Source organism: Dermacentor silvarum, chromosome 6, assembly GCF_013339745.2.
Source record: "Dermacentor silvarum isolate Dsil-2018 chromosome 6, BIME_Dsil_1.4, whole genome shotgun sequence".
Classification (NCBI taxonomy): domain Eukaryota; kingdom Metazoa; phylum Arthropoda; class Arachnida; order Ixodida; family Ixodidae; genus Dermacentor; species Dermacentor silvarum.
In genome coordinates this window covers 80301582-80314583 of record NC_051159.1, presented here as the reverse complement: position 1 = coordinate 80314583, position 13002 = coordinate 80301582, and the positions used below count along the sequence as shown (strand labels likewise).

Below are 13002 nucleotides of genomic sequence, written 5' to 3'. Positions count from 1 at the left end.
AGGAGATAATCAAGCACCTCCTCTGTGACTGTCCCCGCTACAATGTGGCAAGAAAAGTGCTCGCAACTGCGCTTGAAAAACTGGACAATCGCCCCCTCACAGAGGAAAAAGTTTTAGGACACTGGTCTAGACGGGCTTCGGCACTCAAGGCCTTAAGGGCTTTGCTGAAGTTCTTATGGGCTTGTGAATTGTGCGACCGGCTTTGAACGTTGTAGCGCGTAGGGTGGCGTTGTTGCGCGAATTTTCTTACTTCAATTTTTTTTATTTGTTTCTTCTATCACCTTTTATTCCCTTCACCCCTTTCCCCAGTACAGGGTAGCAAGCCGGTATTTAGACTGGCTAACCTCCTTGTCTTTCTTTCCCTTTCTTTCTCTCTCTCTCTTCAACCCAATTTATTCACAAAAATAATTTAGCAAGCCTACAGTTCTGCCAAAACAAAAAAAAAAAAAAATTTACGAGCAACGTTTACCTTCACAAAATGGAAATTTGTTTGCTCTTCCATTGTCACTGATCATTGTCCATCATCAATGTGAGCATTAGAAATGGCTAAATACAGTACTAATGTATTGTGAGCTGCCATCCTTGCTTGAAAGCCCCATAGAAACATTTATGTGCCACATGCAGGACCTCCAGTAAGGATCAAATTAACCTAAAAATTGAATTAGCTGGAGTTGATGTAACAACAGTCTACTGCAGGTTTTTTTTATTTTCCTGTCATTGTTGCAAGTATGAAACAAGATGAAGTGAGCCCCTTCTTCATGTAGAGAGATTATTACAGAAGGGGCAGAACTTCGGTTGATTCCTGTTGGAGATATTGTGCAGGTTTTGTGCTTAAGTGCAATTTTATGGTCCTGAACAATCGGGCAATTCTTTTGCCACCTGCTTATGATGATATGCTCACAGCCTGTTGTGCCTTTTGTGCTAGGTTTCTACTGGACCTGCTATGAGAACTTGAAGCTGCGATGCAACCAGGAGGAGCCAACCTTCTTGTTTAGCTTCACAGCTGGTGCGGCTGCAGGGACTGTGAGTATTCCACATTTCCCACAGCTTCATTCAGTTCTTTGTCAACTGTCTGCAACAGTAAACAGTTGTAGAAATAGTTGACACAACTTGTGTACACCAAAGGGACTTTGGCACGTCTAAAAAATGGTGTTGACAGTAGGCTGCATAGTCAGATGCAAAGCTCTTATGTGTGGATGAACTCTTTCGTACCTTTTTTAAACATTCACAGTAGCACAAGTGTCAAAAGCAGGCACATTCTGGTGACCGATGCATCATAAGTAGATACTTTATTATGGACTTCCCAACCTATACATGGTGGCGCTACGGACACTGCTGAGCAGCGCCACTTGTGAGAACAAATTAAAAAGTCGCCAGGTAGTGCGGTTGTGTAAGCATGCTGTGTACGGAAGTAAGAGCTGCGAGATTGTCTCCTGTGCATTTGTCCGCACAAGCCTGCCATTCGGTGCCAGAACAGCCTAGAAAACACGAATGGCCAACGCCCGCCCATAATATTCAACATATTTCTGGGCATGTCGTTCAAAAAAGAGACAAGACAAGCATGCACCACAGCTGTTGTTTGCAGAGTCAAGTAAGTCTTGCTTGTTTGCTTTCATGTGCTAATTTATTTAACATTTTCGCAAGGAAAATATTTATCCACGTCGTGCAGTCGGTTGAGGGGGCTCTCACATGTAACTATGGTCCAATATTAAAGGGGACACTGGGGCTTGTAACCTCCACTGGGTGCCACTGCTGAGCTTCGGCAGGAGCGGCAGCTTAGTGCAGGTGCAGCGAGTGGCATGATGTGATGCGATATGAGGATGCATGTTAAGAACAGAAACGAAGAAGACTAAAAAAAGTGTGAAGAAATTCACGAGCGAAGCCACCTCACAAGTACCAAGAAAGATCATTTTACTATCGCACGACACAACTGTGACATCCCTGAGGTGTCTAAACCCATGATGAAAATATATCGTAGTAAAATACATCACAAGCTCTTAAATAAAAAAATGGCTGCTGTGCTTAGAGTTCCAAAATTACGGGTGATCGGAACTGGGCGTCATTTTCAAACAGCTATACGACACCACATTTCGTTTTTTAGATTTATGTTTTTAACTGAAATTTGCAGCTAGGCGCAGGAACGTACCAGGAACAAAAATGAGACTGAAAGTCTAGTTTTCGGACTAAAATGCCGCCGAATTGTAACTGCTGATGCCAGCTTCAGGGCAGTTAATTTTTTTATCATTTTAAGGGTGAGTCCATATATAATAAACTACTGATACAGCGACCATTTTTTTGCGAACCATCAAGTTCGTCATAAACAGGTTCAACTGTATTGCAGTATTTACCCAATTTATGCAAGTGCCTTTTTTTCCACTAAGATGAGTCAGAAAAATTGCTTGCATGGTGCAATTCAGTACACAACCAAAATTGCACTTGCAACAGCCTACTGTCAGAGCCTGCCAAGCCAGGGTCATCACCATTGCCAAAACAAGATGGTGACTGTTGATGGCGACAGAGTGAGTCCATGCATAGCATGACAACTGTGATACTTCGCTTTCAGCCTGATTATGAAAGCATCTTCAAACGATAAGTTCCGTAAGCGACATGGCTAAACAAATATAGTATGAGGTACAAGTCTGACGTTACAAAAATCAGGAAAGAACCGTCGCATGATATGCAGGATTTTACTGTACAGTGTAGACCGCTTATAACGTAAGCCGCCGGAGTCGCAAATATACGCCCTATAAGTGGTACCACATTATAACCAAAACGACAATTTTATTGTGATATCAATTATATGGACGTTCCAGGCGCATTTCTGCCGTTGCTGTGCGATGTATGCTGTATGTGTGAGTGAAAGCGTCCGGGGGTGAGCCAGCGATTGCAGCTCAATCTCACGCACGCAAGGGAGGAAAGCGGAAAAGATGCGCGCCGTCTTTTGTCGCGTGCAAGGCTCCTGGGCTTCTGCTGTATCTTGAAAGCCATCTGCAATGGGGGCACAATCTGCCGTGCGCTGTATTTTTACGCGGCTTAGTTCGCGTTGATGCAAGATGCAGCATGAAGGTCAATTCACTCGTTTCTGCTGCCACGCTTCCTCACTACAGTGTTTTGACAGCAAGTTTCTGCGGTCATCGAGTAAGATGTGTTCATGTTTGCTTGTGCACGCGTGTAACCATGCTTGTTAATGCACAGAGAGCCGCCACGGCGAAGGCACTTTCGCGTGCTCCCATCATTGCATCATTGTGTCCGATCCACGCGAGAAATGCTGAGATGCGTGGCTGGCGCGGTGGGCGAAAAATAGTAACGGAGCTATCAGATAGTTTTATTTGGGCCGTCCGCAACCACCCATGTACACAGCGCCCAAGGTCGTGTGAACGTAGCGAAGTACGCGTACTCGAAACGGCAATAGTTGGCTGGACGCAATAGTTCAGAAGTGGATTTTTATTTTTTTATTTTCTTATATTTATACATACATCGTGGGATACATACAGAAGTGGGATGAACAAACATATGAACATTCATGAACGCGGACAGGCATCCAAGAATTCTTTGAATGGTAGTGAACGGATGCTTCCCGGCAACGAGTTCCAGGCTTCAATCGCTAACGGAAAAAAGCTATATTTGAAGAGGTCGGTGCGAGCGAAAAAGGTTGAAATGTTAAGGGTGTGGTTGCTCCTCGTAGATAAAGATCTGGAAAAAGTAATATAGTTATCTAGAGTATCGAATTGGGGAGAATTGATTAAAGTGTAAAGGAATTTCAGGCATTCAAGATGGCGACGCATTGCAAGTGTAGTGAACCAAGCTGGGGAAGAAAACTGGCCGGTGAAAAATTCTTGTCATATCTTCTGCAGACAAAGCGCACTGCCCTTTTTTGAACGGACTCTAGTTTTTTAATATAGCTTTTTTTATAGGGGTTCCAAAAAATGCAACCATATTCCAGAATGGGACGAATGAGAGTTTTATAAGCAAGAAGTTTGGTTTCTTGAGGAGCAAGATGGAGCATACGATGTAAATAACCTAGTCTTTTAGGGCCTTGTTACAAGTGAGATCAATGTGTTTGGTCCATGACAAATTGTGTGTTACAAGGATACCAAGATATTTTAATTCAAACACTCGGTGTAACGTAACATTGTTAAAAGCATGGTCAAAGGACAAGGGACATGAACGTCGGGAAAATGACATGATGACGGTCTTGGAAAAGTTGATATTCATTTCCCATGAGTTAGGACCAGTCACAGACGTCAGCGAAGGAATCGTTAAGGGTGGCATAATCAATCGGAGATTTTATAGTATGATTGGGGGGGCTGGCTTGCACGGTGTGCTACTCAGGGCCACCATACGCCAGCTTCTGAAACTGTGTAGCCAACATCAGCCACCACGAAATCAAACCACAAGCAAGTGAAGCCACGATTGCCTATCTGCCACGAAAATCTCGTTGAGTCGCACGTTTTGAGAATTGCAATGCAATCAAGGCCGGAGCAATATCGAAAACCGCACTCTCGTGGACACGCGAAAGCGTCCCGCAATGCCCGCAGCCTGCAGCGGACGCTGTGCAGCTTTTGAAAAGCTGTGGGCGTACGCAAGATACCGTACGTGCTCCTGCGTACTGTGCATGTGCACTGTGGCTTCCGCGGGTTTCCTACGTGCGCAGAGTTGTTGCAAACACGTTACTAAAGCTGTCTAATCACGCGCCAGCAGCATTGGAATGCGCTCGACGGCGCCAGACACGTCGGTTGCGTCGTGTCGTTAGTGTTCGCCGTCTTGGTTGACTGCCGAACTTCCAGGCAGCCGCACTGTAACCGGTATTTCGCCTCCCCCAACTGCACTGTAAGCGATACACGTATGTATAGAGTCCTATGGGAAAATTAACAGAAGTCTTAAAAGACCGTATTATATCCGGTCTTGGACTATAAGCGGTTATGTTATAAGCATTTGTATTTGTATATGAATTTATTTTTGTGTTGACCCGTTCTGCAATTTTGTGAATTTGTCATACTTGGCTCGAACTGTATTTGTGAGTATGGACATTAAATGTTTTCGCTCTGCTTGAAAATATTAAACAGACATTGCTTGTAAGCAACTTTTGTTAAGGAGAGATGTGTTAAAATCCTGCTGCCTCCTGTATCAGTATTTCTTTTTGGTTCTCTGCAGATTTACTTTGGTTATTGGAAATTGGAAGAATTTAACTGTATTATTTGCAGTAATAAAACAGCCCAGCACATAGGGAAGCGACTTGTGGGGTCAAACTCATTGTGTACAATAACATATTTTTTATTCCAACTTACCTCTCTTCTTCCTCCTCTCATTTCCTCCAGGCTGCTGCTGTAGTCACCTTACCATTTGATGTTGTCAAGACTCACAGGCAGATAGAGCTTGGTGAAATGGAAATATTGAAAGGTGAGCTTCTCCTTAAGCTTTTCTTGTATAGCTGAACAAAACTGTCTGGAATGCCAATGTATTTCATAGTGCAGTTTGGAGGAAAATCTCTAAAAACTTGTGCTAGTCTCATGATTTCTACTAAACAGGCATGCCTTAAGCAGTGATAGTCTTAAATTCTTTAGTTGCAGCATCTGCCCTAGAGTAATCATTGAAAAAGTTCATTTGTTTAATTTTGAAAATCAAGTAGATGCACTGTCGTCATTTCTTCACATGAATACCATATTTACTTTACTTTTACGCAAGTTAATTTATTTAGATCTGATATTTCATTCCTTCCTTGAAGTAGAACCATCTTGTTGCATACCTTGCAGGAATGTAACATAACTAGGTACTAAATGCACTAACTGGCGAGTACCAATTTGCTTGTCTTTGCGTGTGTCGATGCCAAAACTGTGTGCCACAGCACCCCAAAAAAATAATGCAACGCCACAGTAAACATTGTGTAAAATTCTCACTAGGAGGTCTTGTTCTTCCTAAGCTGTGTAAAACAATTCCAGCTCTTTCCCAGAGGTGAACAGAGGTCAGGTGACAAGCATTTCGAAACTTCCGTAGGGAGAACAGTGGCAGGGCGGACAATGTGTCAACTTGTCGAGCTTTTCCCAATGCACATTATATACGAGATTTTTATCCATTATGTAGGCATATTTATATGACAGCCTACTGGGCGACGAGAACTGGCACACCTTCTTCGAATGGGTTACCCACTGCCTAGCGATGCCAATCATCCTGTGTAGCTTGTGTGCACATCATGTAATAAGCGTACGGTCTCCTTTTGCCGGCGCAGTTGCTGTACGCGTGTGTTTGCCGACTGACTGCACCTGCGTTTCATGCAAGCATTTGTGCAGTTAGCGGTCTTTGTACCCACGCCACTCTTTCCCATGCATGCAGTAACACAAATGTAGCTCATAGCTTGTTGAGCCAATGCAGGAAAGGGGCGCTGCTTTCATTTCTGTAAGCCCATGCACTCTTGGATTGGTCCCGATCTGTACACTTCCAACACTTGCTAAGAACTACACCACACACACACTGCCAGGCAAACAAGCGAAGATGCTTATCACAATAGGGTTGGCAGTGATACAGTGCAGTCCACTTATAACGATATCGAGAAAAACAAGAAATCCGATCGTTATAACAGATCATCGCTATATCTGGACTGCTGAAAAAAAAAATGCTGAATATACCTTTGCAGTCCCAAAACCGAAACTGCCATTTGCGATTACGATCGACGTTGTAGAAAGTAGGCTGTTTTGAGTTACGAAACTGCCATTTGCGATTAAAAAATCGACGTTGTAGAAAGTAGGCTGTAAAAAATAAATCTTTTATTTATACCTCTAAATAGCGTCTCAATCATTAGGCGCGCTGAAATACTCTGCGCTTGCTTTCGCGGAAGTTACAGATTCACAACTGCCGTGTGCATCACGTCTATCTGCTGCGCAAACACTGGCGGCTATAATTTAGCGTGCATGAATTTAATGAGCGACTCGATCAACGATGTTGCACTTTGGGTAAACATCTGGGTCAGTGTCAAAGACGGCCATTGTCAATCGCGTTGTCACTGCTGCTGCTGTCGTCGCCTCCGTCGCACAACGCCTCCGTCTGTTGCGACAACGATCGCCCCGTCGGAGATCTGTTTGTTCGCAGAACGAGGCAGCACTATCTGCACTCAAACTCCTCCATCTAAGCACCACCTATTTCATCGTCAGTAGCGACGTGCTCCCAGAGTTCAATAATACAGTTAAGGGGGGACGCGGCACTTCGGGACCGAAAACCGACCAAAAAAAACCGATTTTCGCTGACCTTGTATCTATGTTCCCAACTTCTTTTCGCATCTGTTTACAAATTTTCGTAGCCAAATACCACCAACTTCCATCGTTATCCGAGTTTAAAAAACGAAAACCGACCGCGCAGCTCTTTAAATTGAGGACAAATAACCGAGGATTTCGGTTCTTCATTACGCGAAAGCTACGCGCTCGATCAGCGCCATTTTGGTGTCGTTCGAAAGAGCGCGCTTTCAGCTTTTTCTTTTTTTCGGTAAGCAACACCGAGCGTCTTCTCTGGACGAAAGACAGGGCCTCAGAGACGAAGAGCAGCGCTCACTGCCATTGGCTAGCCGACGTGCGTGACCAAAATGGCGCCTCCCGGTTGGCTGGGAGCAGCTGTCTGGAGGAATCGGTACTACCCGGCGCCATTTTGGAAGGCTTACGTGCAGTACGCACTACGTCTCGGCAAAGCGTTTTGTTACCATGCCAGGAACCACGAAGAAGTATCGTACTCTGCATGCTTTCGGTCGAAAAAAACGGAAAGGTCGCGGGAGGAAGCCGGAGCGGTTATCACAGCCCTTGATCGACTCTCCGGAACGAAGCGCCGATGCACCGCGACTGTGCGATAGCTTTGCGACTGATAACGCTCCCTCGGGCAGCGATGACGGCGGCAACAGTACTGAAGCTAACTCCGGCCGTCCAAGAATTGACGCCAAAGTGAAGGAAAAGTGTGCCTGCGAAAAGGTGACGCTCGAGCGGCTGTCGTCGGCGCCGACTGATCGCGTTCCCTCCGGCAGCGATAACGGCGGAAACAGCAGTGAAGTGAACTCCGGCCGTGTAAGAATTGACGCCAGAGTGTTGACGGACGCTGAAGTGAAGGAAAAGTGTGCCCGTGAAAAAGTGACGCTCGAGCGGCTTTCGTCGACGCCGGCAACAGCGCGGAAAATAGAGCCCTTCAAGACTTCCAGCGAGGCATCAGCACCCGACTCGGAGCACCGCGCCGCTCCGTATGTAATAGTGCATCTCGATGTTTTGAACGAGCTCCTCGGCGTTTTACGCTGTCGAGTGTGTCTCGGACCTGCATCAGTCGTCAGAGGGGACCATGATTATGGGCTTGCCGTCAAGCTGTCAGTGAAATGCGAAACATGCGGCGAGATCGCAAGTAACTGGACATCGCCCCGGGTACAGAGCACGAAAACGTGCAACCCGTTCGAGGTGAACCTTCTTGCCGCGAGAGCGATGGTGGCAACTGGCAACGGGCAGACGAAAATGAACGATATTTTTGCAGCAATGGGAATTTCACATCGCGGCATGCACCACAAGACGTACCAACGGCATTTGAAAAACACGTTGGCACCCGCTTCTGCCCGAGCAGCGGATGCCGCTATGAGCGAATGTGCAACGAAAGTCGCAAGTCTTTACGAAGACCTATGTTTCGGCTACAGAGCCAATATTGCCGTTAGCTACGACGGCACGTGGATGACGCGAGGCCACTCTTCCCACATCGGCGTTGGAACAGTGATAGAACTATTCACTGGGTATGTGATCGATTACGTGGTTTTATCGAACTTTTGCTTAGGATGTGAGGTGGGCCCAAAACCTGGTACCGACGGCTACGAGGAATGGAGTACAAACCATAAAGGGAAATGCCAAAAAAACACGGACAGCAAAGCTGGCCAAATGGAAGTGGAGGCGGCTCTGATCCTTTTTCAGAGATCATTTGAACGCCATGGCCTACGCTACACAACTATGCTTTGTGATGGTGACAGCAAAACTTTTTCTGCCATCCAAGAAGCAAGAGTCTATGGCTACATTGAAGTAAAGAAAGAGGATTGCACAAATCATGTGCAAAAACGTATGGGGACGGCTTTGCGAAACCTGGTGCAGAAGCACAGGTGCGAGAATAAGCGGGGCCTTGGTGGAAGAGGCAGGCTGACAGGTGAACTGATAACCAGGCTGAGCACATACTATGGCCGGGCATTGAAGTCTCATGAAAGTGACGTGGCAGGTATGCAAAGAGCTGTGATGGCCACCTACCGCCACGTCACATCCACGGCTGAATACCCGGACCACAGCTTGTGCCCAACTGGTGAAAGTTCATGGTGCCGGCATAATGCTGCAAAAGCCAAGGGCGAGCCTGACCCAAGACATGCCTACAATCTTCCAAAAGATGTCGCGGAAGCACTGCTGCCTGTTTATACCCGCTTGTCGGAAAGAGCTTTGCTTGAAAGGTGCCAACGAGGCAAAACGCAGAACTCCAATGAGAGCTTGCATTCAGTTATTTGGAGTTTGGCCTCAAAAGTAAAACATGCATCGCTCTTTGCAGTGGAAGCGGCTGTAGGAGAAGCAGTACTGCGCTTTAACACTGGAAATCTTCATTCCGCAACAGCAATCTTGGGGGAGATGGACATGTCTGTCACAGGCACTGGCTCCAAGAGAGCACAAGAAAAAGACCACCGCCGCAGCATCAGCTCCAGCAAGAAACGGGCAGCTTCACTGGAACTCGGGAAACTGGTAAAGAAGAAGCATGAGACCAGGATGCACCCAGACTACGCTTCTGGTGCATTTTGATGAAGTCTAGTTGTTTTTCCTGCAGTAAAGATGTGCTGAAACGTTTTTCCTTGATTTCTCAAAACAACAATTTTCATCTCCTTCCTGTTTACAGGAGTGATATCTTTTGTTCTACTTGGGCTATCCTTATAATTTCTTTTGTCCTAGTAAGATAGATAGATGTGGTGTGTCGAGAAGTAAATTTTATTACAATACTTTTTCGAGGAAATTTTTGAAATGAACCTTTTGTTCTAGTGTCAATGTGGGCATTTCTTATGACCAAGTTTGACAACCTGTAACTTCGCTTCCAAATGGCCTAAAACAACGGCTTATGGCTTACGACACACTATGAACATTTAGAATCGATTCTGTGTGCTGTACTTTACCATGCAAGTTGCTGTTAATTAGCTAATTAAGGTTTAAATGAAGAACATACTGTTTTGGATATCATGAGACATATTTATGTTAAGGAAAAAATAATTGCATTTTTAGAATCAGCTGGTAAAAATACATTAACTGTGCAAATTTCATCCCAATTGGATAAAAAATAAAAAAAAATTTTTGAAGTGTATCATCCCCCCTTAAACCTGGATATAACGAAATTGACAAATTCTCAAAAAACTTCGTGATAAAGAGGATTTCGTTATATGGAGGTTCGGCCCGAAAATTCGAAAAAGAAACGCTTACTGTATTTACTCGATTCTAACGCGCTCTCGATTGTAACGCGCACCCGTTTTCCGTTTTCGTCGAAGCACTCATCCTTGGAATCTCACACCAGGGCCGCGATTTTGTAGCGAGGCATTATGACTTAGTCTACTCTAGTCTTATCATCCACCGCTCACGGCCGGCGGATCCCGTTGATAACGCGAGCGGACCGTCGCTCCGACCACTGACAAAGCGCGATAATCGCGAAAAGGCATTATTACTTTAAAGGCATCGCTACAAAATACTGGATGCGTGGACGTGTGTCATTTTGTTCAAGCACGAGGCATCGGAAACGAAGAGCGAGCGTCACGATGGCGTCGGTAGTGTCGTATAGTGTTACAGTAGAACCCCGTTGTTACGTTCCCGGGTGCTGCGTTTTCCGAGCTGTTACATTGTTTTCGGCCGGTCCCGGCGTAGCTCCCATAGAACCCAATGCATCGGTAACCCCAACGGGTAAACCCGCTGTTGCGTCGCAACTGTGGGACCGTTCCCGCATCGTACGTTGCGAACTGCCACCCCACGCCGGCCCGAGCAGCCATTTTGGCTTTTCATGTCGCTTGGCTTGGTGACTTGACGATAGCATTGGCCGCCCAAAGTGCCGGGGGCGACAACTATGACATATTTTCGGTTTCCACCAGCAGAAGTATGGCCCTTGAGATCCGTATTTGCTATCTAAAGATGGTGTCTATGACGCGTTGTGGCCCTAAAATTGGTTTTGGCTCATACATGTTCCGTATAAAGTCCAAGGGCGATAACGCAGTCACCGCGCGTCGTATGCTGTAAGTGCGAGTGAAAACGTGCGAGGGGAGCCGACGACCACGTCTAAATCTCGCACGCACACGAAAGAAAAGCAGGGAGGAAGCGCGCCTTCCTACCATTGCGCTCGAGGCACCAGCGAGGGGGGAGGGATAGCGGGCGGCGATGTACTGTACTCTGGCATCAACTGCGTACTGCGCGGCGGCGCGCGTTCGCGCGAGCCATATCTTGAAAGCGATCTGCGTTGGGGCAGAGTCTAGGTAGTAGGTGCGTCGGCAGCTCGTAGCTTTGTGCGTGCTGTGTGTTCTCGGCGCTCAGTTTGCGTTGAAGCGATAAACAGCACGAAGGTCACTTCACTCGCTTCTGCAGCGGCGTTTCCACACGCCGCCTGCGTTTGACAGCGCGTGTCCGCCCTCATCGAGTGTGACGTGTTACAGCGTCTGCCAGCACGTCGGCAACATCAACTAGAAAAGGAGAGTACCGGCTTGGCAGGCTAGGCCAGCTGCAGCAAGCGGCAGGATCAGGTTTGAATGAAGAGAGGGGGAAAGGTCACGCCTGCGGCGGCAAGATCGCCGGGTTGAGGGATGCAGGCCCGCCTCACACACGCTCGCACACACGCATACGTGCTCTCGCATCGCATTCCGTCGCGGCGGAGAAGGTGCTTCCGGTTGCTGCTCGCGCAAAAATGACAATATTTGGGACGAAATCTCTAGGTTGTTGGCGGCGAAAATTCGTTATATCGAGAGGGTCTCCCGCTGCCACTTCGTTACGGAGAGGTCTCAAATACATGTGCTTCTATGGAGTAATGGCGGGGAATAAATAAATTTCGTTATATCCAGGAATTCGTTATATGGAGGTTCGTTATAAGCAGGTTTAACTGTAGGTACAGTGGAATCTCAATGATACGAATCTCACGGGGTCACGCAAAATATTCGTATTAGCTGAAATTTGTATCATCAAAACACAATTAAAACTAGCTAAATTAAGGGAGGACGCGGGGATCAGATCGCAATAATCACTAGAAAAATTGATTTTTGAAATCCACGCGTTTCGGTATCTGCAATGCCTAATCTACGCTGTATCAAAATGGTTTGGCTGAACACGCACTAAAAGTTTCCCGAAAAAGATTAATTCGTCAGTGCGCAGGGCAAGAAAACAGCTTTAAATCACGCAAAATCACCGCAGTTCACGAAGACATATCTCGTATTTCCCGCCACCGAGCACCACCATCTTGTTATCATTCGAAAGCTCAAAAAGTTTCGCCGTTCTGCTTCTCAATTTGTACATCGTCGCCATCTTATAACAAACGCACAAACACAAAAGAAGCGCAGTTCTGCTATAGGTAGTCGCACGGGCCCTCCGATGAAAGCGGGCCTCCGATTGGCTGCCGTGCTGAAAGGCGTCTCTCCATTGGTTGCTGCTGTGGCAGGGGCAAGATGCCAACCGCAGTTGTCTACTTCGTAAACCATGCCGGCATCTTCACTTGACACACAGAATTCGGATTACTGAGAGCTCCCAGGTTAGTGATGGATCTTTGCTGGTTGGAGAAGAAATTTTGGACGAAGCACGCCTTCGGAAATATGGACGCGCAAGCCTCCTACGGCAAGAAAAATACGGTGATTAGCGGGAGAAGCAGAGGAGCTCCCGACTGAACGTGCTGCGCTACCTTGCACCGTAGATTACGTGCCACGCCATCTTGCACCGTGTGACTCCAGGAGCGAAACCGACAATCGCCCTGTGCCATCGGCACCGATAGCGCTGTCAACGGAAGATGCGTCAATGGAGGCTC

At 46.6% G+C, this 13002-nt stretch overlaps 1 protein-coding gene across 2 annotated transcripts in view; it reads left to right on the top strand.

Annotated features, from left to right (window-relative positions):
- The window catches only part of LOC119455655 (probable mitochondrial glutathione transporter SLC25A40), a 54111-nt gene that overhangs the window by 31573 nt on the left and 9536 nt on the right, over positions 1–13002 (top strand). For both annotated transcript variants that reach the window (XM_049668929.1, XM_037717071.2), the window contains exons 7-8: positions 926–1023; positions 5319–5400. In XM_049668929.1, coding sequence (XP_049524886.1) covers positions 926–1023; positions 5319–5400 — 180 coding nt within the window. The remainder of the gene's footprint in view (positions 1–925; positions 1024–5318; positions 5401–13002) is intronic.